We start from the raw sequence: 25645 nt of genomic DNA, 5'->3' as shown, positions 1-25645 counted from the left end.
GGGTCCTTAACTGTCATACAAGTAGTCTGATCTGGAATGTCTGTCTGTGTCGTGTTAACTGAAATGTCTGGAGTCTGGGCTGTAAGCTTGGCTGTTCGATCTGCTAGATCGTTACCTTGGGAAATGATGTCAGTGACTTTAGTATGTGCCTTGCACTTCATGATAGCGATAGCTGTCGGTAAATGTATTGCATCTAACAGAGCTTGAATGAGGGGGCCATGCTGAATCTTGGTTCCATGAGAAGTCATAAAACCTCTTTCTTGCCAGAGCACTCCAAAGTCGTGTACGACTCCGAATGCATAACGTGAATCTGTGTATATATTAACTTTCAGGTTCTTGGCACGTATGCAGGCTTGGGTCAGAGCGACAAGCTCTGCTGCTTGAGCAGACAGAGTGTCTATACGATGTGTTTCTATAACTTCGGTTTCAGTAGTCACTGCATACGCGGCTACTAGTTCTCCTGTACTTGTTCTCATACATGAACCATCCACATAAAGTGTCAGGTCGGGATTAGGTAATGCAATGTCTGTCAAGTCTTGTCTTGGCTTTGTCGTAGTGTTAACAACTTCCACACAGTCATGTGTGGCAGGATTAGAGGTAACTGACGGTAACAGGGTAGCTGGATTTAAAATGTTGCAGCGTCTGATTTCTATGTGTGGCTGAAACAGTGTCAGTTCATAACCTGTTAAACGTGCAATTGTCAAGTGCTGAGTCTGTGTTCGGTTTAAAAGAACTTCCACGGAGTGTGGAACTTGTACTGTCAGGGAATGTCCTTACACTATGGAATCACTTTGTCTGATAGCTAGAGCTGTGGCTGCAACTGACTTGAGGCACGCAGGCAGAGCCTGGGCTACTGGATCTAATGTGCTAGAAAAATAAGCACAAGGCTTGTATTGTCCTGCTTGATCTTGTGTGAGAACAGATAATGCAGTACCATCACGTTCAGTAACAAAAAGTGTAAAAGGCTTACTGTAGTTTGGTGTTGCTAGAACAGGTGCATTACATAAAGCTTTCTTTAACTCATTGAAAACAAGTGTATGTTCCTGGGTCCAAGAGAGGACAGTCGATACGGCTGCCTCCTGTGTCGTTAACTGTATCAGTGGCTTGGCTAAAAATGCATACTGAGGAATCCATTGTCTACAGTAAGAAGTGAGGCCGATGAAAGCTCGTACCTCCTTCTGAGTCTTGGGCTGTGGAAGACGTGCTATTAACTGGATACGGTCTGGTGTCAACTGCCTACCCCTCTTGGACAGTAAGTGTCCTAAGTAGACCACTTGCTGGACACAGAATTGCAATTTGGAAGGGGACACCTTGTGCCCCATCTCGGCCAGAAAATACAGAACTGTAAGTGACGCACGTTCGCAGTCACGTTCAGAACGGGCTGTGATCAGTAGATCATCGACATACTGGAGCAGGGCAGTGTCAGTTGGCATGTGAATATTGTCTAGTTGTCTTTTAAGTGCTTGACTGTAAATATAGGACTTTCTGTAAAACCTTGAGGAGCTCGTGTGAATTTATAGCTTCTTCCATTTAAACAGAATCCGAAAAGGAACTGGCTGTCTGGATGAATGGGGACACTAAAGAATGCGTTCTTGAGATCGATAACTGTAAAGAACGTAGCTTCGGAATCAATGGCAGTCAATAGGGAAGAAATATCTGGAACCACTGGGTACTGGGGTATGATGCATTTATTAAGTTCTCGAAGGTCAATCACTAATCGATAAACTGGAGGTGCATTTGGATCAGTACGTTTCAGAATCGGAATGATAGGAGAATTACATATATTGGAGTCAGTCTCTACAACCACTCCTTGAACAATAAGCTCGTCAATAATTTTAGATAAGGCTGCTACAGCCTCAGGTGGCAATTTGTACTGTCGGATTCGTGGTAATACAACACCTGGCTTCAGGGTAACACGATGGGGTGTGATATGCATACAACCTACATCAGTTGGACCTTGCGCCCATAAATGCTGTGGTACATTCAATAATCTTGGATCAAAATCACGTAATACATAATGACCTTTAAAATCTCTCAGGAACAGTCGCACCCCTTCTGGGGAGCAGCATATTACTGCTCCTAATTCTTTCAGAGTTCTAATGCCTAGTAAATTCTCTGGACATGATTTCGTGAGTAACAAGTCTGTAGTTCGGGACAATGGACCGACTTCTAGAGTAACTGGTTTCGATATTTCATTAACAATAGGCTTTCCTGAAAATCCAAGGGAAACATTTCTAGAGCCTGAGAGTGGAGCCCCTGGAACCTCGTCATGACTGATGGTAGTCCTACTTGCCCCTGTATCAATCAGAAACTTTCTGTCTTTCCCTAATACTTGACTGTGTACATAGGGACCCTCTTGATCTACAGGAATCTCGATGAGAGGCAAGCCTACCTCCCTCTCTAGGCTGTTTCATGAATACGGCTGGTAATCTGGATACTCTGACTGTGCATACTGGTACATCTGCTGTGTAACGTGTTGTGTTGCAGCGATAGGCTGCGGTACTGTGACTGTCTGTTGTGCGTTCTGCGGTGGCTGGGAAGTCTGTGAAACTTGTTCTTGTCTAGGCGGACGTGGTCTTTCTTTCGTCTTACCAGTAGCTATGTTGTGTTTCAGAACTGCACATTCGTTTATATAATGACCTGGCTGTTTACAGTAATTGCATGTCCCTTTAACGGAAGCTGCAGGATGACTGGCTTGATTCGGACCCCTCTTCTGACTGTCTTGCGGAACAGACTGTGCAACTAATACTTTCATTTTCGTGTCTTTCATACGTCTCTTTTCGTGTTCCTGCTCTTCCCTGATTCTGTCCTGGTGGTACTGGAGCATCTGGAGCATCTGTGACGGAGTATTAGCTTGCCAGGTACTTTCGACTTTCAGTACTCGATTTTTAACTTGTGGACTTGAATTCTCAACTAGTTTGGTAACAAAAAGATGGGGATACGATTCACTACTTGTTTTCAGACCACTATTAATAATGAAACATTTCTCAAATCTAGAATAAAAATCACTAGTATCTTCGTCTTGTTTCTGTTTACAGGCTGAGATGGCATCCCAGTCTTCCTTTTTCGTGGCTAGTAATCTTGGCAAGACTTGTATTAACAATTCGGGCAAAGCTTTAGCTTTATCCCCAAGACCGGTACCTGGTACTCGTGTATTATCTTCAGTTTCTAATGCTGTCCAATCTATCTTTTTCTCTCCCACCTCCCATTCTTTTTCTTTGAGTTTTTCATATATGCCCGCAGGCAACAGGACCTTTAACATTTTAATGATGTCAGGATACGTGTATTCTCCCATACGGAGCATGTCCTTTAATTCACGGTGAAACCCTGCTGGATCTTTATCGTGACAGGGAATTAACTTTTTCATTTCCAAGAGTTCTATTTTCGTGATAGGGGTATAAACAAATACTCGTTCTAGACCACCCCCTTCTACCTTAACTGGATGTACTTCTCGTAACGGATTCTGTCTGTCGATATAGAATGATTTTCTTTCTGGGGGTGGAACGGGAACAAAATGTGGATTCAGAAACGTTCTGTATTTGTGACGCTGTTCTAATATAACATTAATTAAATCGGTACCTAGACCTTTCCATCTGTTTAGGAGTAACTCGTTCAGTACATCATGTAGAGGACCTGGATCGGAATGCTGATCCTCATACTGTGTGATGAGGTGCTGGATCATATACATACCCACCAGACGTTGCTCGGCTGGGGGCAGTTTCAGAAACGTTTGGGCCACTATTTCGTCTGGAAACGTGGTAGAATCACTAGTCCATCGGACTGCTGATCGGGCTAGTTCTTGTTCGTGCATTGTACTAAGCTCGCTATACCCTATTCGTAATTTCAGAATGTGATCGGTGGCTTGGAATACTTGCTCAAGAGAACACTGTTCTGGTACTGGAGGAGGAAAAGCTTTCTTGTAATCTAGGCGTGAATGTCGGTCGGAAAGTCTAGTTCTACCTACATACGCTATTCTGGAGAGATTCTCGCTGTCTACCTCTTCACTAGAAGAGTCGTATTCTTTCTCGGTTGCTCTTTTTGCTTCCTCTTTCTGGTGTATACGTATTATTTCCTTACGAATTTTCTTGTACATACTCTCTACACTACCTTGTGTCTTGTGTTTTCCCTCGGCTATATTGTCACTCCACCTGGTCAGGACTTTCATCTCGTCTTGGTCTTTATCTGGATAATCTTGCTCTCTTATTAAACAGTTAATCAAGAACTTTAAAATCATAAGTTGAACCTCGGCTTTCCTTTGTGACATAGCTTCGTGAATACTTCCTGGATTCTCTCCTGTACGGATAAAACGATATATTCTGTTCAGATGTTCCTTCATATCAGGCAGGGTGATCAAAAAGCTGGCCACCCGTCTTAAACGTACTGAATATAAGATCATGTGATCTTCGCCTGGAACTGGATCATATATACAGTCAGTAAGAAGTCGCTTGAGATCTGTGTATGTCGCCACTTTTGGCGTACGCTGTAACGCTACGTCATGCAGCGTCAGTCGTCTAACTTGAGGCGGGGTGATAGGAGCACCTCCTTCAGCCCCTCCTGAGCTGGAATCGTCAGTTAATACTGTACGGGCTGGCAGAGTGACTGGCAAAACGGGTACATTTACTGTGGGCTGGTCCGGGGGTGCTGGAATATGAACTTGACCCCCGGGAACAGTAGTTGGCGGGACAGGAATTACATTATTAACGGGAGCAGGCGGAACAGGATTTGCATAGGCTGGGACTGTGTCGTCCAAATAGGACGAAAGAAATATGTCAGCTGCGGTCTGTTTATGACGTAGTTTAATCGGGACCAATGGTGGCGGTAAATTACCGGGTACTTCCGGGGTTGCCTTTGGCAAGCCCTCGGCAAGAAGAGGATACATGCCTTTAATAAGGGCATTCCTCTGTCTGTCTGACTGTTCTGCTCTAACTCGTTCACCTTCTTCGATTAATTCCCTTTCTTGGGCTCTTTCTGAGGATTCCCTACTTAATTCTGTTTTTCTGAATTCTTTTTCGGTTCTTTTATGAGATTCTTTGCGCCATAACTCGATGGCATCTTTCTGGGACTGTCTGGCTTTCTTTTTCCATAATGCTTCTTCTACTCGCATGATGCACTCGGCATCCCATGTACCTGATACGGGCCATCTATATTTCTCTTCAAGATCCTTCGTGTAGTCCGCCCATAAGTCTAGATATATTATGGCATCTAAGCCATGCTTGTGATACATAAAATGTCCTGGACTGTCCCTAGGAGGGACAGGAACTGCTTCTTCGAGTAACCCTTTTCTGGTCTTTAACTGACGTAATTTCGAGAACAGAGGCATTTCGGTAATACACTTGGAACACAATACACAATAATCACAGTAATAATATGGCAAACAAATCACTCATACCACGACATAGAAATACATTAAAAACAGTTCGAACAGAATACTACCTGATACACTGAAACCACAACACTTGGATTTCTCGAGAACGGACTTACTAGAATTACTGGATGCACTGCTAAAACAGTACAGAACATACCGGTCCCATAAAGAGACACGTCATACCGTATCCACCTAGGTGAATACTTCGGACTGGATCTGTGTACCCAAACCCAACGGACCAGGAACAAACTAATGATCCTGTCTAGATACTTCCCCCGCGACGGTACTCACCGGGAAGCAGAAACTGGAAGGCCTCGGACTGGACTGGACTGCTACGACGTCGGACTACGAACTTCGGAAACAGGTGGGCCTCCGGATACTTCGGACCTTGACTCTCGGCTTGGGCTCTGGTCGGGACGAACCGCATTCCACACCGCTTCGTCTGGATGCCGGACCGCAGTCTCCGTCTCCTCCGTGGGCCTGAGGGAGACTTGAAGCAGAAATATCTGCCTGTGCGCAGTAGAGTTCAGTCACGGCTGCAGAGGGTCAGGGGACCTGCGTACATCGCCAGCGCGTGAGGAAGGGGCTCGTCCCTGTTCGGACGCCATTTTATGTGGTAAATAAATAATTAATTACCGGTACTATTTTTGAATATATTAACAATAACAGATAGCTCAATAAAAACGAGGCAGGATCCGATGTATCCGAGTTGAACAGGCTTTATTCAGGCAAAAGGGAAGGGACTGGAACGGGACAGCCTGAAATAAAATAGGAAGGAAGGCAGCTGCACCCGTTTCATCACAATTCAACATATATATAGTAAGACATTTCTATTACATTACATACAGTAGGCGTAACTAGTGACAAGCGTAAGATAAGAAGACATGGGCGTGAAAAGAAGGCGTGCACAGGGCGTGCACGTAGACATGTGATGAGAACGTCACAAAAGTGTCATGAATGGGCGGAAACATGGAGGGGGCTACCTGAGCAGCTGGGACCTTTAACCTAGTGGTGCGCGCAAACGGGCAATGACGTGTTACCGGGGAAAACTGGGGGCTATGACTTCTGCACTAGAAGAGGAGACTAAAGTCTGCGGTGTCAGGACGACATGTACCTATAGCATATCTGGTATCTGGTGTTTGGAGTACATGTTGATAGAATCTAAAAGTTATCAGGGCAAAGGCTACTTGACACTAAGGCTGGTGCATGCATATATTCTACATGTATTGCGTGTGCTATGAATCTTCCATGAATATTAATACAGTAATTCTCTTGCATGGAGACAGAAAGACTAGACTATAGCTGGAGATGTTTATGCGGTTCAGTAGCTTAGGAATGTGAAGACGAAAAGCTGAACTGATAACTAGAGGCATAACATATTCTTGGCAGACAGGCAGGCAGAGCCAGGCCGGGCACCGCGCTGCTTGGCAGGAAGTAAGTGAAGGGTCAGGGATGCAGGTGGGGGCTGCATCGCTCCTCGGAGTGGGTTCAGGAGACTGGAGCTTGAATCTGGTGTCCGGGCCCCTTTTGAGGCCTAGAAACGGGGACAATGCGGTGAATTAACGTGCACACTGTGAAACATGGCAACATAGGCCTAATACTCGTTGCTTTCACGAGAACTGGATACTGGCATACTAGAGTTGGACACAACTATAATTGCGTCTTTTAATCTATCATGGGGGGGGATATATGCATATCGATCATGCACATATAACATAGGATGGGGAACACGTAGGCACATATAACAAGGCAAAATTCAATTTTCCTCAACCTCCCCCCAAACTCCCTTCCCCCCATCACTCATCGGCCTCAATTAGGCACAAGGAGAATACCTGTTGATGGAGCGTGTTCCATATGATGCTGTTCTAAAAAACTGTTGGACATTAGGGTGCTTAAAGTTAAAATATCCAAACTCTTTTCCGAATTACTACATTTCTTACTGCTTTTGTGTAATTTCTGATGTAAATTTAATATAAAGTTGTTAATAAAGGGAGTGTCCCTGTTCTTTTTCCCGTTTGGGGATGCCCACCAGCACCACTTTTGTGTGTTTTAAAGTTTGTTTAGTAACAAATGGCAATTAAAGATTCTGTTAGCTACCCATAAGATCAGTTAGGAAGTTGTTTGAGATCTAGGCATCTCAATTAGTGAACCATATACTTTTTCACCCAAATAAAGCTTTGCTCAGGATGCATTTATCTTGTTTCCCGAAGGTTTTTTTTTTATTTCTTCAAGTGAAACACTTTGGCTGTCAAAAGACTCATAGGCTTTATATAGATAATACGAAAGCTGTGTGAAAAGCAAAGCACGATATTTAACATTGTTGCTCTATGTGGTGGGCCTTTGAATCTTAAAAATACAATTCCTCGTGAGGTGGGCAGTATCTTGAATAACTTACATGTTACCAGAAAGCGAACGGACCACTGCTGAGAAAGCCCAGACCTCATTGTGCCTGGTGGAGAGGAAACCAGACAGTGTTTCTCTAATTAAGAAGTACTAATTTCAGAAGTGAGTAAACCAACAATCTGAAAGAAAAACATTAGTGTTAGATTCCTTACCTTAGAATATCCCCAGGCATCAGACTGGATCCGGAAAGTTTTCATCAGCAGTACCCCTGCCCGTCGGTAGGCATTGTCTTGCGGCTTCGCGTCCGCCGTCGGCGTCGTGATCGCCGGAATGACGTCGCTGGAGTACTTAGATGCCGCCCTCGCGCGCTGACGTCCGTTCTTCTTTTTTTCCACGCTAGCAAGCGCAGATCCGGGAAGAGCACGTACCCGTAGTCATTTTTTGACTAACTTTTTGGACATTTTTGTCTATCTTTTTATCGAGTCGACTCGACCCCTGGTGCCAGTAGGGATGCCCGGTTTCAAGCCGCGTGACGCCTGTCACCGACTGATGTCGGTTACTGACCCCCACCGCCGGTGTCTCTACTGTTTGGGGGCCGACCACGATGACGAGTCGTGCCCCAACTGCCGGGCCTTGACATCGAAGGCTAGGCGGAAGCGTTCCCGTAAGCTCCTCGAGCTCCGGCAGTCGGCTCTGCGCCGCTCGAAGTCCCGAGGGTTCGGGTGGCACCTCCCAAGCGGCTCCGACGAGGTCCGCGCAGTCGCATCCAGCCCCACAACCTCCGGTCCCTGGGCTCAATGCGACTCCGGAGCAAATCAGAGACTTCCTTGTGGCCATGAGGACTCGCCGGCACGCCTTCGGGCCCCGCGGGTCCGACTGGGGGTCCAAGCCCTGTGTTGCCGGCGGCTTCAGCCTCGGTGCTGGCGGCGACTTCGGTCCTGGCGTCACAGGACCCCGTGGGATCCAGGCCTGGATCCCGGTCGACGCCAGTTGACCTTACGACTCCTCTGCTGGCGCTGACCCCCACGGTGCCGTCCTCGGTTTCAGCCCCGGCCCGACGTCGGAGCCTCCGACGCAGACTGGTGAGCTTTTCACCTATGCCCCGGCTCCGTCATTTTTGCCTGTTTATCAGGACATGGATGAAGGGGAGGACTGGGAGGGGTCTGAGGACCCTTTGGCACAGCAATGCCAGTTAAGTCCGGATTGGGCAGATGAGCTGGAGGATGCCAGTGGTCTAGACTCTTCGCCTGACACTGGTTTTCTCTCTCCTCCGTCCGTGGCTACGGAGGAGGGGGCATGCTGTGGTGCTGAGCAGGGCGGCTGTGGCCTTGAGCCGTGAGCTCCCTGCAGCCGCCGTGAGGACTAACCTCCTCACCGAGGTGCTTCAACCGCCAGTAAGCTCTTCGGAGCCTATGCTGCCGTTTAATGAGGTCCTATGCTGCTGTTTAATGAGTCCCTCACCGACGTTCCTATTGGGCACTTGTTCCGAGCCCACCACAGTTCCCCCCTGTGGATCGGAACGTGGCCCGGCACCACCGCCTGGCTCAGGGCGACCCCTGCTTTCTGTCCGTACATCCCACCCCTGAGAGCCTGTTTATCCAGGCCTCCACGTCCCAAACCGCATTCCCTACCGCACCCCCGGATCGGGATTCCAAAAGGCTGGAACAGTGTTGGTTGCTTGGTTCTTCACTGGCGTTGTGCAACAGATGGGGCTGCAGCTATTCGCTCCCATGGACCTCTGATGCCACCTGGATCTTTCTCAGCAATTCACTCAGATCTTCAGGCGGTTTTTTTCCCCTTCGCCTTGCCATCTTCTGGGCGATTCTTGGCTGTCTGGAGTGTACCTGGCGGTGGCTGTGTACCGGTGCTCTGTTAAGGCGGGGTGCTGCCGCCAGTCCTTACGCACCATTGACTCCTACATGCCCCTCCCGTGCTGGGGTGGCTCTGCAAGCAAACCGGCTGTTTGCTCACACCAATAGCTGGTCCCAGGTGTTCGTCTGTTCTGGCGAGAGATTACTGCTTTCAATCCTCAAACTCCCTGTAGCCAATGGATCGCTGCCCCAATTGTGCCATAAAATTACCTTTCGTAGCTCAGTCAGCAGCTACTTCTTTTCAATGTGCCGGCGTGGCGGTGCCTGTTCCTTTAAGGCCCCTCACCGGGGTCGAGTCAGCTGGGTAGGCGGACGAAAGGCTGCACGCGGCCGCCCCCTACTCGCAGAAACAGTGTACTGAGCTACTAGCTCGCGGACGGGACCAAGGAGCGTTCACCGGCAGATAACTTCAATATGCCGGAAAATGTACCGGGTGCTGGGGATGCTGCAACGGCAGGGAAGGAAAGGACTTGCTGCCCCCTGCTCAGGGCAGGCCCCGCTCGCGGATGCTGGAACAGCCTGGGCCCAGACGGAGTCGCGGGTAGCCGCAAACCGGATTCTTTGTGCCGCACCCTCAACTGCTGCCAGCTGCTCCCCACGCTGCTGGAAATACAGCACTGACCTGCTGGCTGTCGCCTCAATTCAAGCCGGGGTCCTCCCTGCTCCAGAGTCGCAAATCTGCTGCCAAATTTCAAAAACCGGGCCGAAATCTCCAGGTGGCACTCCTCCCCCCTTTCTGCTACCATCTCTCTCAGCGAGACACAGGAAGGCGGCGTTGGCAGGGTTCTCCAGGCTCTTCTTGCTTCGCTTGCCGATCAGTCCACTGAAGTAGAGGTGGGCTGCACTCTATCTCGTCTTCCTCCTCAGTGTCAGCAGTGGTGGTCGGTCCTTATGGTGGCATCCACGGACAGGGCTTTGCCTCGACGACTCCAAGGACCAGGTAACAAAATCTGTGTCGCACCATTGCTGCTCACCCGTACCACGAAGGTAGGAGGTCACTTTGGGGAGCGGCGCTTATATCATCCCCCCGAGTCTTTCCCACCTAGTTGGTGGGTTTCCCGATTGGGGGGTTCGAACCCCGCTCTAGCCCCCATTAGCCAGCGGGCCAGGGCCTTTCTGGCGACCTCAGCGGGGGGCAGCGGGAGCGTTTCCCACCTCAGCACGCCAACAACCAGTTTTTTCCGGGACTCGCGTTGGTTATGGCGCCGGCCCTCGAGGCCCCCTTTGGGGGTGGCCTCTGAGAAGACACTTTTAGTTAAAATGTTTGAGTTATTAGATCGAGAAAACCCATACTCGTGTTGCTCTGTCGTGTCTGTGCTCTTCACTATGCTCCATGCTGCTTTATAGGTCAAGCCTGGGATGCGCATGCGCTGCTCTGCAAGGCATGCTGTTTTGAGGTAAGGCCTTGATGCTCCACCCACTCTCCGCCCATATTTTTCATTGGCTTGTGTCATTGTCCACTGTAAACTGTGGAGGTTTATTGATCAATGGGCTTAGTAGTCCCTCCTTAGTACCGCCTTGTCTCATTTTGTAACCTCCCATGGCGACACCCACTATTATCTGTGTTGTAACTCTGTAGGCTTTAATTGCAGCCTCCAAGCACTATTTTCTCAATTAGCTTTGTCCTGCCGTCTTGCATTTGCGAGAAGTTAAGCTATTAGCATTGTAAATGACAATGCCTTGTATTTATCTGTTTTAAAAACAACACATAAATAAAAGGCATTGTCATTTTGAAATACCAATAGCTCAAACTCTCATAATTGCGAGACCTTTTGCATTACAAATGCTTGTTTTGCCTGTGTTCTCCCCAGCTTCTCTCCCCCATCTACCATGTTGCTTCACCCTCTCCAACCTGCTCCCACAGCGCACTCAGTTTTTTTTTAAAGAAGCACTTTTGTGCTGATTTAAAAAAAAAAAAAAATATATATATATATATATATATACATATATATAGCAGCACTTATCAACTCAATACGGTCGATACACGGCAAGCAAGCAGGTATCAGATTTAGTAAATCCTTTATTGCAAACCCCCCTCACCCTAGACAGACGCGTTTCGCAATAAAAGCTTCGTCAGTATATATATATAATAGCTCAAAAAATCAAAAAAATTGTACTAGTCCTACAGGACTAGTACCTTGAAAAATCTTCTTGACCTAACTGCGACCTAACTGACCTCCGTCTTTGAAAGCAGAGCAAATGTGACAAGATAACAAGATTTCCAGTCATCTTTATTGCTCATTAAATTTGTAAGCAATAAAAATGCCTTTAAATCTTGTTATCTTGTCACACTTGATCCGTTTTCACAGACAGAGGACAAAAGTTAGTTTGTTTTCCTACTCGTATTCTTTGCTTCCACTGGCTGTTTTTCCATCAATTCACGCACCTTTTCTAACCAAATAAATTTCATGCATTTTCCTAGAAGCATATAAGAGGATCTGGCCTCTTCGATTTAATGTACAAAACGGTTTCCCTTTTCAATTGGCACTTTTTGCAAGCAAATTAATACATCTTCTGGCTGCACCTCAAGCATGCAGGCACTCCAATTCTCACACAGAAAGGGCGAGTAGGACCTAAAAACAGCTTGCCCTCGTTAAATTTAGCTTGCAAATGCGAGCGGTCGAGTGGATTTGCCGAGCCCTGAGAGAGAGAGAGAGAGAGAGAGAGAGAGAGAGAGAGAGAGAGAGCGAGAGAGAGAGAGATCTCAAATCAGTGAATTAAATAAGTGTATTTTTGTAGTCATGTGCATGCTTGTTGAACTAATGCAGCAGCCTCGTCATAGCATCTGTTTAAAAAAGAATATCGATATATTTTTAGTCATGCTGCACAGCAGCCTCAGTGGTGTACAGCATGACTAAAACACATTGACATAGCAGTAGGTCTTATAGGCAAGACCTTTTGGTTTTGTCAGTGCTTGCTTTTAAACTGTTTTACATATAACACTCAGATTCAGGATGGTTACTTTAGTGTTCAATCTCTTCCACATATCGGATTTCTTACTGCGAGTGGCTCTTCAGCACTTTTGTTTTTCAGTGCAAACCAGAAGAGCACTAAAAATGGAAGATAATTTCAATTTCTCAATGAGGTTGTGCGCTCGTGATTCCTTAATACCATAGGCAAAATGGAGCGGATTAAAATATTGAAAGATAAGTGCATATAGGGAACTATAGATTGACTATTCTTAAAACCACATGTGCGTACCTTGATTTTATTTATATATATTTTTGGATACTGTGTAACTTTTATGGTTTTCTATATGCAAACCCGAATAAAGTTGTTTTGATTCAATTTTCTTTAATATATATATATATATATATATATATATATATATATATATATCCCACAGTAGTTGCCTGCGTAATGAAGAAAGCCACCAGAACAGGTACAAGATAACCACATTTAATGTTCGTTGCAGGGAGCATACAAGAACATGCCACAGAGTTTCACAAATCCTGTTTCCAGTAATGTCCGACGCGTTTCGTGTTAGGGATAACACTTCTTCAGAGACACTGGATGCCGAGTGCATTCACGGCGATTTCAGAGCACCACTTAAATGTTAGTAAACCACCTCCCCAGTGGGCGTGGCCTCAAAGAAGCCTGATGGTACTTGTAGTTCTCTCTCCAACTCCAGTGAGAGCCGTGAATGTGCCCCGCAATATTGAAATAATTAAACCTCAGTGGGCGGTGAATTTCTTGAGGATGTCCATGCTGCTACTCTTGTCCTGCAGCAAGTGGACCTGTTCCCATCTCGACGGCGTCATGTGGCGTCGTTGCTGCAGTGCGGAGCACCGGAGCTTTCCCCGCGGCTCAGGCAAGCCGCCAAATATCCCACAGTAGTTGCCTGCGTAATGAAGAAAGCCACCAGAACAGGTACAAGATAACCACATTTAATGTTCGTTGCAGGGAGCATACAGGAACATGCCTCAGAGTTTCACAAATCCTGTTTCCAGTAATGTCCGACGCGTTTCGTGTTAGGGATAACACTTCTTCAGAGACACTGGATGCCGAGAGCATTCACGGCGATTTCAGAGCACCACTTAAATGTTAGTAAACCACCTCCCCAGTGGGCGTGGCCTCAAAGAAGCCTGATGGTACTTGTAGTTCTCTCTCCAACTCCAGTGAGAGCCGTGAATGTGCCCCGCAATATTTATTTATATATATTTTTGGATACTGTGTAACTTTTCTGGTTTTCTATATGCAAACCCGAATAAAGTTGTTTTGATTCAATTACTTTAATATATATATATATATATATATATATATATATATATATATATATATATATATATATATATATATATATATATATATATATATATATATATATATATATATATATATATATATATATATATATATATATATATATATATATATATATATATATATATATATATATATATATATATATATATATATATCCCACAGTAGTTGCCTGCGTAATGAAGAAAGCCACCAGAACAGGTACAAGATAACCACATTTAATGTTCGTTGCAGGGAGCATACAGGAACATGCCTCAGAGTTTCACAAATCCTGTTTCCAGTAATGTCCGACGCGTTTCGTGTTAGGGATAACACTTCTTCAGAGACACTGGATGCCGAGTGCATTCACGGCGATTTCAGAGCACCACTTAAATGTTAGTAAACCACCTCCCCAGTGGGCGTGGCCTCAAAGAAGCCTGATGGTACTTGTAGTTCTCTCTCCACTCCAGTGAGAGCCGTGAATGTGCCCCGCAATATTTATTTATATATATTTTTGGATACTGTGTAACTTTTATGGTTTTCTATATGCAAACCCGAATAAAGTTGTTTTGATTCAATTTTCTTTAATATATATATATATATATATATATCCCACAGTAGTTGCCTGCGTAATGAAGAAAGCCACCAGAACAGGTACAAGATAACCACATTTAATGTTCGTTGCAGGGAGCATACAGGAACATGCCTCAGAGTTTCACAAATCCTGTTTCCAGTAATGTCCGACGCGTTTCGTGTTAGGGATAACACTTCTTCAGAGAGACTGGATGCCGAGTGCATTCACGGCGATTTCAGAGCACCACTTAAATGTTAGTAAACCACCTCCCCAGTGGGCGTGGCCTCAAAGAAGCCTGATGGTACTTGTAGTTCTCTCTCCAACTCCAGTGAGAGCCGTGAATGTGCCCCGCAATATTGAAATAATTAAACCTCAGTGGGCGGTGAATTTCTTGAGGATGTCCATGCTGCTACTCTTGTCCTGCAGCAAGTGGACCTGTTCCCATCTCGACGGCGTCATGTGGCGTCGTCGCTGCAGTGCGGAGCACCGGAGCTTTCCCCGCGGCTCAGCAAGCCGCCAAATATCCCACAGTAGTTGCCTGCGTAATGAAGAAAGCCACCAGAACAGGTACAAGATAACCACATTTAATGTTCGTTGCAGGGAGCATACAGGAACATGCCACAGAGTTTCACAATATTGAGGTTGTCATGAAGAGCACATTAGTGAAAGAGGAGACCACAAGTACCATCAGCCCATGGGGTGGACACGCCCACCTGGGCAGGATGTAACTAGTGGTACCAGAAAGTCGACGTGTCATTTCCTGTGAGTCCGGAGCCTTTGATGAAGTGCCTTGCGCACGAAACGCGTCAGGCAGGACGTTTATATGCTGCTGCATGCTGTGTTCGTCCACGCTGTTTTGCCTCCGTGAATAAATGTGGCAGATTAAGAATCTTCTGGTGCGGCTTCTTTCTTCAATGCAGGCAACTACTATGGATTGTTTGGCGGCATGCCTGAGCCGCGATTGAAGCTCCGGGGCTGACATAGCCCTCCAGCAGAAAAGCTGATTACTTCTCTGTTTTTGGAAGAAGATGCCGGTTTTAGGAGAACTATTGAAGCAGCGTAGATGAGAGCATTGTGGCACAACCCACTGGGGTGTAATGTACAATATTGAGGTTGTCACGAAGAGCACATTAGTGAAAGAGGAGACCACAAGTACCATCAGCCCATGAGGTGGACACGCCCACCTGGGCAGGATGTAACTAGTGGTACCAGAAAGTCGACGTGTCATTTCCTGTGAGTCCGGAGCCTTTGATGAAGTGCCTTGCGCACGAAACGCGTCAGGCAGGACGTTTATATGCTGCTGCATGCTGTGTTCGTCCACGCTGTTTTGCCTCCGTGAATAAATGTGGCAGATTAAGAATCTTCTGGTGCGGCTTCTTTCTTCAATGCAGGCAACTACTATGGATTGTTTGGCGGCATGCCTGAGCCGCGATTGAAGCTCCGGGGCTGACATAGCCCTCCAGCAGAAAAGCTGATTACTTCTCTGCTTTTGGAAGAAGATGCCGGTTTTAGGAGAACTATTGAAGCAGCGTAGATGAGAGCATTGTGGCACAACCCACTGGGGTGTAATGTACAATATTGAGGTTGTCACGAAGAGCACATTAGTGAAAGAGGAGACCACAAGTACCATCAGCCCATGGGGTGGACACGCCCACCTGGGCAGGATGTAACTAGTGGTACCAGAAAGTCGACGTGTCATTTCCTGTGAGTCCGGAGCCTTTGATGAAGTGCCCTGCGCACGAAACGCGTCAGGCAGGACGTTTATATGCTGCTGCATGCTGTGTTCGTCCACGCTGTTTTGCCTCCGTGAATAAATGTGGCAGATTAAGAATCTTCTGGTGCGGCTTCTTTCTTCAATGCAGGCAACTACTGTGGATATATATATATATATATATATATATATATATATATATATATATATATATATATATATATACATATATATATATATACATATATATATATATACATATATATATATATCAAATACGAAGAATCTCCCAAGTATCAGGAAGTGTGAGTTTGCAATATATATATATATACATATATATATATATATATATATATATATATATATATATATATATATATATATATATATATATATATATATATATATATATATATTTCAACATTTTATTTAATTCAGACCTCAACTGAGGTCAACAAATACATAATATAAGATAATTAGATATAAACTTTTAAGATTGCATTAAAACTCATTTAAACATAATGGGTTATGATTCATGAGTAGATGTATATAATTTTTTAACTAACCAAGCTCCATGCGTTTAGTACAGTTATAAGAATTCATTAGGAGGGGATTTGCACTGTGATGCCACGTGAACGTTAAAGATAACTTTAACTAAATTAAATTGCGGTGAGTGGTATATTGAGGACAGAGAAGTCAGCCCCGTTCCCTTATGTATACCTTTTGAGAATGATAATGCTGTTAATCTTGGGGGATTGTTTTTTGCTTCCCACCCCCACCCACCCCCCGCCCCACCCCTTTTTCAATTTCCCAAGTTCTGGTACCTTCTGAAAGCTGATCCATTTTCTCTTACAGAAAGGTTTCACTAGTGGAAAAGTCACACTCTTAGACTGCTTCAGTCTCTTCACGAAGGAGGAAGAGTTAAATTCAGAAAATGCGCCGGTAAGTTAAGGAATTTGTAAATCATAGCAAATATTTAAGTGTGTAGCAAGCAGAAGAACGCTTCCTCCATGGGACAATAATTAAATGTGTATGAATTGAGTGTTCAATGTCGGACTGTGTTAAATGAGGTTAATGTATTGATGGTTTTTGAGGGCTTGTGATATCTTCCCTGAGTCACATCTATCTGTCTATCTGTCTGTCTGTCTGGCTGGCTGTCTGTCTGTCTGTCTGTCTGACTGATCTAGCTATAAGTCTATCTAGTTTTATTCATTCTGCCTCAATCAACTATTTTCAACAATTTCTTCCAGCTCTGTGCTTGTACTGTCATGAATTTGTGATGAAAGTCGAATGAAGGCATTAATGAGGAGGATCAATTAACAGCAGCAATAGCTTCTTTATATACATGTGTTTCCTCAAAAGTCTACATTAACAGTACATGCCTTCTTGGAGGACAACAGAGTAAAGGAATACCTTGAAGCAAATTCAAAAGTAGGCCTGATAGGCATGATTTGAACAATGTGATAGGTGAGCACACCCCTGGTGAGGCAAGGGCAATTTAGTACCAACTTCTTATTTGAACCAGGTCGAGGATCACGTTGTATGTAGGGTGGCGTCCTCTTGCACCAAGCAGAATCTGGCACCGCTGAACAGAGAACCGAAGAAAATGAGGGCACCGGGTGATGGGGGTCTTGTTCAATCGCGGCCTGACCTTGCTTTCCGAGTACAGCCTGTTTGCTGGTAAGATACTGCCATGCCTTGTTGGACATGGCAGAAATGGTGCTCCCCAGCTTACCTGACCATCCTTAGGACCACTTGGCTGAGGTGGTTCAGAATTGCGAAAATGCTTCAAGGCAGGTCATCAAGGCAGAGCTTGATACAGCAGATTCCGTTGCCAGTGCTATGGTGGACTTATGTGGCTCTAAGACGTTATTTGTGGTTTCGGTTTCAAGGCTTCTCTGAATGCGTCAAATCACCCTTGACGGACATTTCATTTTTATGGAGCAAAGCTTTTTGGAGACATGGCGGTGTCCACGTTTGAACGTTTCGAGGTGGGTAGGGAGACAGCCCCAAGACCTTCGGTCCTTGGCAAAGGATTAATGAATGTTTTGTACATTTTGGGGAATTCAAAGATTGTTCAGTTTTCGCCAGTGTCGGCCTTCGCAGCCTCCAGAACAACATAACCAGCTTTTCTGGCGGTATAGGGGCAGAGGCAAAGGCAGGGTCGTCTCTCCCAGCAGACCTAATTCTTGTCCTCCTCTGCAGCTCCAAGAATTCCCCTTTAGTTTGGCCTTACAGGAGCATGTACAATCTTTGTGTGAATGGGCAACCGCCTTTTTACAAGCCTTGAAGGCTGAAACATCACACCAGTGGATCGTTTAGATGTAAAAATGGGGTATGCCTCACCATTCTAACAGACCCCTCTTCATTCTCCCCTGCCTACAAGTCCTCCCCCAGATCTGAGGAGTCCTTTCCATCAAAAGACCACCATCAGATTTTACTGGAGTGGTGGAACTGGTGAGGAGAAGAGTAAATTGGTAAGGGATGCAACTTTTGTACTTTCTGGTTCGCAAGAAAGGCTGCAGTCTTCCCCCGATCCTAGACAGAGGTGATTTCTCCATTGAAACCTAATCCATGTCATAGGCCGCCAAATGTAAAATTGACAGCTATTTTTCTTCCAGAGTTTTCCTCCTGCCACCGTGCTGTGTTAATCTGTGGTACCTAGCCTAAGGGCAGGAAGGACTGAGCCAATACTGCTCATTGGCATTTAGTAGGCAGTAGGGATGAAGTGCACATACTGGGTTGGACAAGTCTCTTACTGGAACCAACCTGACAAGCACACTTAACCCACACTGTGTTAAGGAGCCAGGGGGCAAACAGCACAGACCCCATTCCTCCTTTGAAGTGTTGGGTTCACCTGCTCCATCCAATTCTTGCATTGCTCTCATGCTGTTCACCACTATAAACAGCATGAGGGCAATGCAAGGATTGGTTCTGGTTGTCTTAGGTTGGCCTGCCCCTGCTGGTCCGAACTCAAAAAGCAGCACAGGGGTTTAGAGAGAGTGGCCAACCACTGTGAGGCTTTATTCTGAAGCCACACAGTGATTGGTCATATGTCTATCACTTGCCGGTGACACCATGCTCACAGCACCAGTGCACAATGGCAATGTGCATGAGTGGAAAAAAGAAGGATCGATTTGCCGTCTCGTATTCCCGGCTGTAGAACAAGTGGTTGCAAGTCCAGCCTGAGACACAGTCCAGGTCTTTTCTCCTGTCAGGGCAATCGCAGAGGTTTACTTTGGTTTGTACCTCGTACTGGTAATAAAAAAAATGCACTTAATCAGGCTGTCTGTTTTTCTATGCTTCAGTGGACCTGGCAGGGTGTCTTCAGACGCCCACTCACACCCTTTATGTACATGGCATTGCTTTTACGATCTCCAAGTTCAAATTCAGACTAGAATATGTGTGTATAAATTTGAAGTTGCAATCATTTTTGTACTGCACTTGCTTCCCCATATTGACTATACAACGGGTCCTGGAAAAACCTCTTGGATACTAAAATAATATGTTGTAAAACAATTTATACTCTAGCCTATTTGCCTGCTGACATTATGCTCCTCACCCCAGCATTGGTGCATCCGGCAGACCCAGCATGTGCTGTTTTGTTTTTTAAAATAACGCTTGCTACAGGAGTGTTGTTTGTGAGTGCTTTAAGTAACATGTTATTAATTTATAGCACTTCTCTTTAACCTCTGGAATTGAAAATGTTCAATATTTGGATTTGTGACCTGTAGGCTGCACACTTCTACAGCAGGTGCATTAACTACTGTGCTGTCTCAATGTCTGTATGGTGCCACTTATTCTGTTCTACTGGTCGGAATTCCGTTTATTTAATGGCGATACAGATATATCAGTTATCAACTACTTCTCTTCCTTCTCCTTGTGGTGCCTTTTTGATGTATTGAAAAGTCTTGGCTGCCCTAAAACAAAGTAGTAATCGTAGGCACTGGCAGTAGCCGTGGGAGAAGCATTTATACACACCACGATATGCACTCTATTTTAGGTCGAGCCTGATTCAGCGCGGGTGCGCTGCTCTGCAAGACTTGTTATAGTGGAGTATGTAAGAGAAGCCAGCCCACTCTGCCAATATTTTTCATTGGCTTTTGTCATTGTCCTTCGTAAACGCTGGCTTGTGAGTTGTTGTTGGGGTTGTTAGTCCCTCCTTGTTACCGCCTTGTCTGCATTTGTAAAAACTCATGGCGACTGGCCCCTTTACTTCGGATGCGACATAGCAAGTCTGATTTAGACTGTTAGCACTCTTTTATTTATGGATTTCTCCTACTGTATGCAAGACGTGCTTTCCTCGCCATGTCCGCTTTCACTTTCAAGCAGCCCCGGACAATGGCGGGTGCTTCTTTGAAGTGAAATAGGTCTCGCATTTACAAGAGTTTGACCTATTGCCATTGAAATTGATAATAGCTTAAACTCTCGTAAATGCGAGATCTATTGTATTGCAAATGCTTGTTTATTTATGGCCTCACTGTCAATATCACATTTCAAAGCAGTGCGTTCTTTTGTGTGTGAAGTGGGGTGGGGATGGAGCGAGGGTCAAAGTCACAGAGTGACACAAAGGATGAACAGATAAAATAATAGGCTGCAACTGGTATAGTCAGAAGTGCTTGTGATTATTGAGAAAATGACAGTGATCGGTTGCCTCAGTGGCAGTGGGCAGAGCTAGTGGCAAACTATTCTTGACGGTGAGCCCTAGCATTTCATTTTTCTAAGAAGGAAAAGAAAAGATGAGCTAGTGAGGGGAGGATGGAGAAGGAAGTGAGAAGAAATGAAGAGGAGTAAGGAAAACAAGATGGCTAGAGAAGAGGGAGAACAAAGGAGGAATAAGGAGTACGACTGAGGGGTGAAGAAGGGGGGGCATTATAAAGGAGAGATGAGGAAGAAATTGGAAATATTCTGGTTAGGAAAGGAGGAGAGGGAGCCAAGGAAAGGATTAGTGAGCAAAAAGCAGATGAGAGAGGGGAAAGAAAATGAGATACAACCCACAAGGTTAGAACAAATATTGTTATTCATTAGGGGATAGAACTCTTTGAAACTCTCCTTGAAGTTGTTGTGGTTGCTCTCTGCACTCACTTATTCCTTTCAGTATGGGGTGGTATAGCAAAATATGCCAGAGCTGCCTTTGGTTCCAAGTGTAGTACAGGACTGGCTGCATAGTGTGTGCCAGCATAATTAGTTTCACTTTTTGTGCTGTGGATTACATATGCCTCCAGATGGGAATAACAGTTCCATGCGTCAGCAATTTCCACCTTTGATTAATTTTATAGCAAGCATAATATAGTGTATAACTCTGGCTCATGGTACCCTACATGATATGATATGCCAGTATTAGACCATAAACAACAGTGAACGCCCATGGTTGCATTTCGCATATCTGCGGGTAGTAATCACTTTTCAGGTATAAGAGGTTTGCATGAGTACCATCCATGTATTGATGGGATGCTTCCCTTACTAACAAACAAATAAACGCTCATCATCTGAAACGGCCTACCAATCCCCCTCCGACCCCAACCCTTGCTGTGTCTGCTTCCCCGATCCTCGCTGAGTCTGATGATTGATCTAAATATAGATGAGGCAATCATTCTGTTCTCCCACACCTCTCTTTCTCTCACATGTTTCGGTGTGCTCTCATGAGTCCATAGGGGCGACAGTCAGCTCTGTAGCTGTACAGCACCCCACCACTCTGGGGAACCTGGCCCCAGGTACCTAAGTGAGCACGCCGTTCAGCCCCTAATCAGTGATAGAACCATCACCTTCAGTCTCACCCCCACGCAATTCAGCCAATATCGTTTCCCAAGCTTGTGCAGATTCTATTAGTCCATTTGGCAGCTATCTCCAGATTCCAATAGTGTACAATGTCCACAAAGATCATTAAAGAATTCCTTAGAAGTTTGTTCATGATATTTCTACTAGTGACCTCTCCAGCTCATCCATGGAAGTTTAATAGTGTTCTTTGTCAATTAATGAAACCACCTATTGTAAGCCTGTCCACAAAGCTAATATCAAATTTGTCACATGGAAGACTACTGTGCTGTAGGCCTTTACATCCACTATGCAAGTGAGTGAAATGTAGTCAAACCTCCTTTTATACATTTCCGTAAAGATCATGTGGTGCTGCTCATCAACCCAAAATTCATACCGAAAGTACTTACTAACTTTCATTTGAATCCACAGGTTCTACCTCCTGAAACGTGCTGCAAAGACAGAACGATAGCTACATTACTTAAAATACTGCTGATGGTTAAAATTACAGTACTAAGACCTTCTGTGAGTCCTATAAGATCATTGTGACTTTTGGCCGCCCACAAGAGCATCTGTTCTCAAAACATGAAAAAACAAGATGGATTGCTGCAGCGATTGTACATTGTCACTCTAAGGCTGACCGTCCCCTGCTGCCTACTGAGTCAAATCATTCTACCAAGGGAATCAATCGATCAATCAGAAAATGTGTAGAGTTCTTCTTGTCACCCGAGAGGTATCCAGGCGCTAGCAGGTTCCAGTTGATTAGCCGAATAACTAGGTCTTCAGGGACTGTTGCATGGATTCTGCTGGTTACGCAGGATTGAGTGTTAGGAAGACAGGACGTCACAATGTAGGGTCTGAGTCTCTCTATGGTGTCTGCGCCTGTCAGCCCAATTCTGACTAGCTCACAGTGCCTCACCTGGGGCCTTATTACATAAGTGCTCCGAAGGTGCAACGGGCGTTTGCACCCACATTGAGTGCCGCCGGGGCATTTTTGTATTACAGAAGGGTCCTCAAACGCTTGTGGGGCCCCTTCTGTAATACCGATAGCGCACCGAAAGCAGTAGCGCTATCTTCAGGGGGGAGTGCCCCATGCAAATGAGTGACTCACTTTGCCTCTGCACCAGTGCCGTATTACAGACGCGGGCACAAAAGCAAATAAGCTCTCAGGCAGCACATTGACATTGCGCCATCTAAAAGTTGGTGCACTGCCAGTGTGCCCCCCCCCCCGATTCCCAGCCCTCTGGAGGGGTCAGATCCCGAGACATGCTTTCGCAGGTGGGTGCTGTCACTGACTGCACCAGCCCGCAAGGGGTTCTCTAATCCCCCTTAAAAGTGCAGTCGGGTTGCCACCTGCACTGTGAAAACACAGAGTGGCTGCTTCAAAGTCGCTCCATTTTTCACAGGAATGCGTTACCCCCAGGGCATTTCCAGTTTGCGGCTGCCCCAAGGGCAGCGCATTCCATGTGATAGGGCGCATTTTTCCTGTTTGTGCCTGGTGCACCTGTTTTAAGGTACGCCGGGTGCAAACAAGGGAAGTGGGCCCTTAATATAATAGGGCCCCTAAAATCCTAACCTTTCCAGAGTAACTTCAGCAACCTCGAACATAACTCTCTAGTCTCTAAGGGAACTGTGGCAACAGATCCTCTCCTTTAGTAACTCACTTACTCACTCATGCATGCCCATAGTAACCATAAGAAAGACACAAAGAAAGTATACCGTACATTTATTGAAACTATCGTAGTCTATTATGAATCAAATGTGCTGCGATCATTAGGCAGATGCAGCTAAGCAAAGTAATTAGCATTACTAACAACTGTATAGGACAAACATCTCAACCATAGCAATTTATATATCTGCTAGGTCTGTGGTTACTACATGAGCTCAGGGATATATTTGCGATCTCTGAGATTGGCCTAAGACCTCATACCGCATCATGAGTGTAAACTAAGTTTACGCAGGGCTGCATGTCTGACACTGCTGGAGTTCCAGAACAATCGTCTCTGCCAGAACTCTCCTCTCGCCCCCAAGGGGACGGGGCACAGTTTATATGATAGAACTGCTGTGCTGGAGATGCAACTGTGTGACTGCATTATGTCTAAACGTTAGGAACTGTTGCTGAACGAGCAAAGACAACAGTACACTGTGTTATGTATTTCCAGCAACCTTGTGCAAAAAATGTGTAGGCGAAATCCCAATTACAGTTCCTGTAATAACCAACATGTACAGCATATTCTCAAAATAATGTTACAAAAACAAATGTGTTATATGTGGCTATGTAAAGCGAGCAGAGGCAGCCTAAAATGTCTAAAATGATAAACTAAGGGAGAACCAAAGTGACGACCAGAAGGGATATCACTACAGGACTTCAAAACTCTGAAAGATATGGGGAGGTTGTAGATGAAAGGGTAGCTCATTCCATGTCTTTGCTGCTAGGTAGGAGAAGGAACGACCTCCACATCTGCTACATCGAATGCGGGGGGTGAGAGTTAGAGGAAGGGACGTGGAACAGAAGTGTCTGGTGGGCTGATGTAAGTTCAGGCGGTGGTTTAAGTAGGTGTGTCCGCAGTTGTGTAGGGCCTTGTATGCATGGGCCAAGAGCTTGAACTGTCATCTTTTCTGTACAGAGAGCCAGTGGAGTTCCCTGAGGTTGGGGGTGATATGGGTTTATCTAGGGAGATCCAGGACGAGTCTGGCTGCAGTGTTTTTAATGGTCTGTAGTCATTGGATGAGGTATGCTGCGATCCCTGCGTAGAGAGCATTGCTGTAGTCCAGTCAGCTGGAGATGAGGATCTGGGTGATGGTGCTTCTTGAGCTTTTGGGGAGCCACTTGAGTATCTTTCAAAGCAAGCGGAGGATGGAGAAACAGGAGGGGGAGATGGAGTTGATCGCAGTAGTCATTGTCTGCTTGCTGTCGAGCACGATGCCTAGGTTCCTAGCATGGTCAGTGGGGGTAGGAGTAGGCCCGAATTTTGAGGGCCACCAGGATGCGTCCCATGGGGAACTTTTGTTTTTGAAAATCAGTACCTTTGTCTTGTTGGATTTGAGCTTCAGGGAGTTGTCCTTCATACAGTTGGCGTCGTCTGTCATGCAGTTTTGGAAGTTGGTGTGGGTGGTATCTTCAGAAAGGGAGAGAGTGAGTTCTGTCGTCGGCGTAGGCTATGATGAGTCTGTGAGTTTTGGTGGTACTGGCCAGAGGTGTCATATACGTGTTGAAGAGGGCGGGGCTGAGCAAGGATCCTTGGGGTACGTTACTGATCCTTGGGTTCGGAGGGGAAGGGGGGAAGGCAGACTTTTGATTTTTCCCGTGGGGAGTGGTAGCCATTGCAGTCCTTTATGCCGGAGTTCCTCTTTCAGGCATCTGTTGAGCTGCACCATGGAAGAGTCGGCATACATTAATGAAATATTATGCTCTTATGCAAATTCTACCCGAGAGTTAGCCGTGGTTCAGGTGGTATTGCATCATCTGTTCCCATAAGGATCACATGGATTGCATATGTATTATATATGAAATCCGGTTTCCTATTCTGATTCAACCATGTGAATCTGTGAAAGATCTAGTGCTGGAAAAGAAACAAGTAACTTACTTTGAACTACACTTCTCTAACGTGGATATCTTTCATAGAATCGCATATACCCCTCTCTCCTCCCCTTCAGAGCTTTTTTGCAGGTTGTTTCCTTTCACACAAGCACTGTAGAAATCTGAACTATGGAAACCTCTGGGGGTGTGGAGTTCAGTTTTCTCCTAACTCATTGGCTGCCCTGTGAGTATTTTGTAATGAGAT

General features: G+C 45.5%; 1 protein-coding gene across 4 annotated transcripts in view; it reads left to right on the top strand.

Moving 5' to 3' along the window:
- USP21 (ubiquitin specific peptidase 21) overlaps window positions 1–25645 on the top strand; it is a 480681-nt gene that overhangs the window by 389927 nt on the left and 65109 nt on the right. For all 4 annotated transcript variants that reach the window (XM_078669158.1, XM_078669157.1, XM_078669160.1 and 1 more), the window contains one exon: window positions 16962–17048. In XM_078669158.1, the coding sequence (XP_078525284.1) occupies window positions 16962–17048 (87 nt within the window). The remainder of the gene's footprint in view (window positions 1–16961; window positions 17049–25645) is intronic.

The sequence above is a fragment of the Lissotriton helveticus genome, chromosome 12, assembly GCF_964261635.1.
Source record: "Lissotriton helveticus chromosome 12, aLisHel1.1, whole genome shotgun sequence".
NCBI lineage: Eukaryota > Metazoa > Chordata > Amphibia > Caudata > Salamandridae > Lissotriton > Lissotriton helveticus.
Note: the sequence above shows the minus strand (reverse complement) of the source record. Positions and strands in the feature narration are given on the sequence as shown.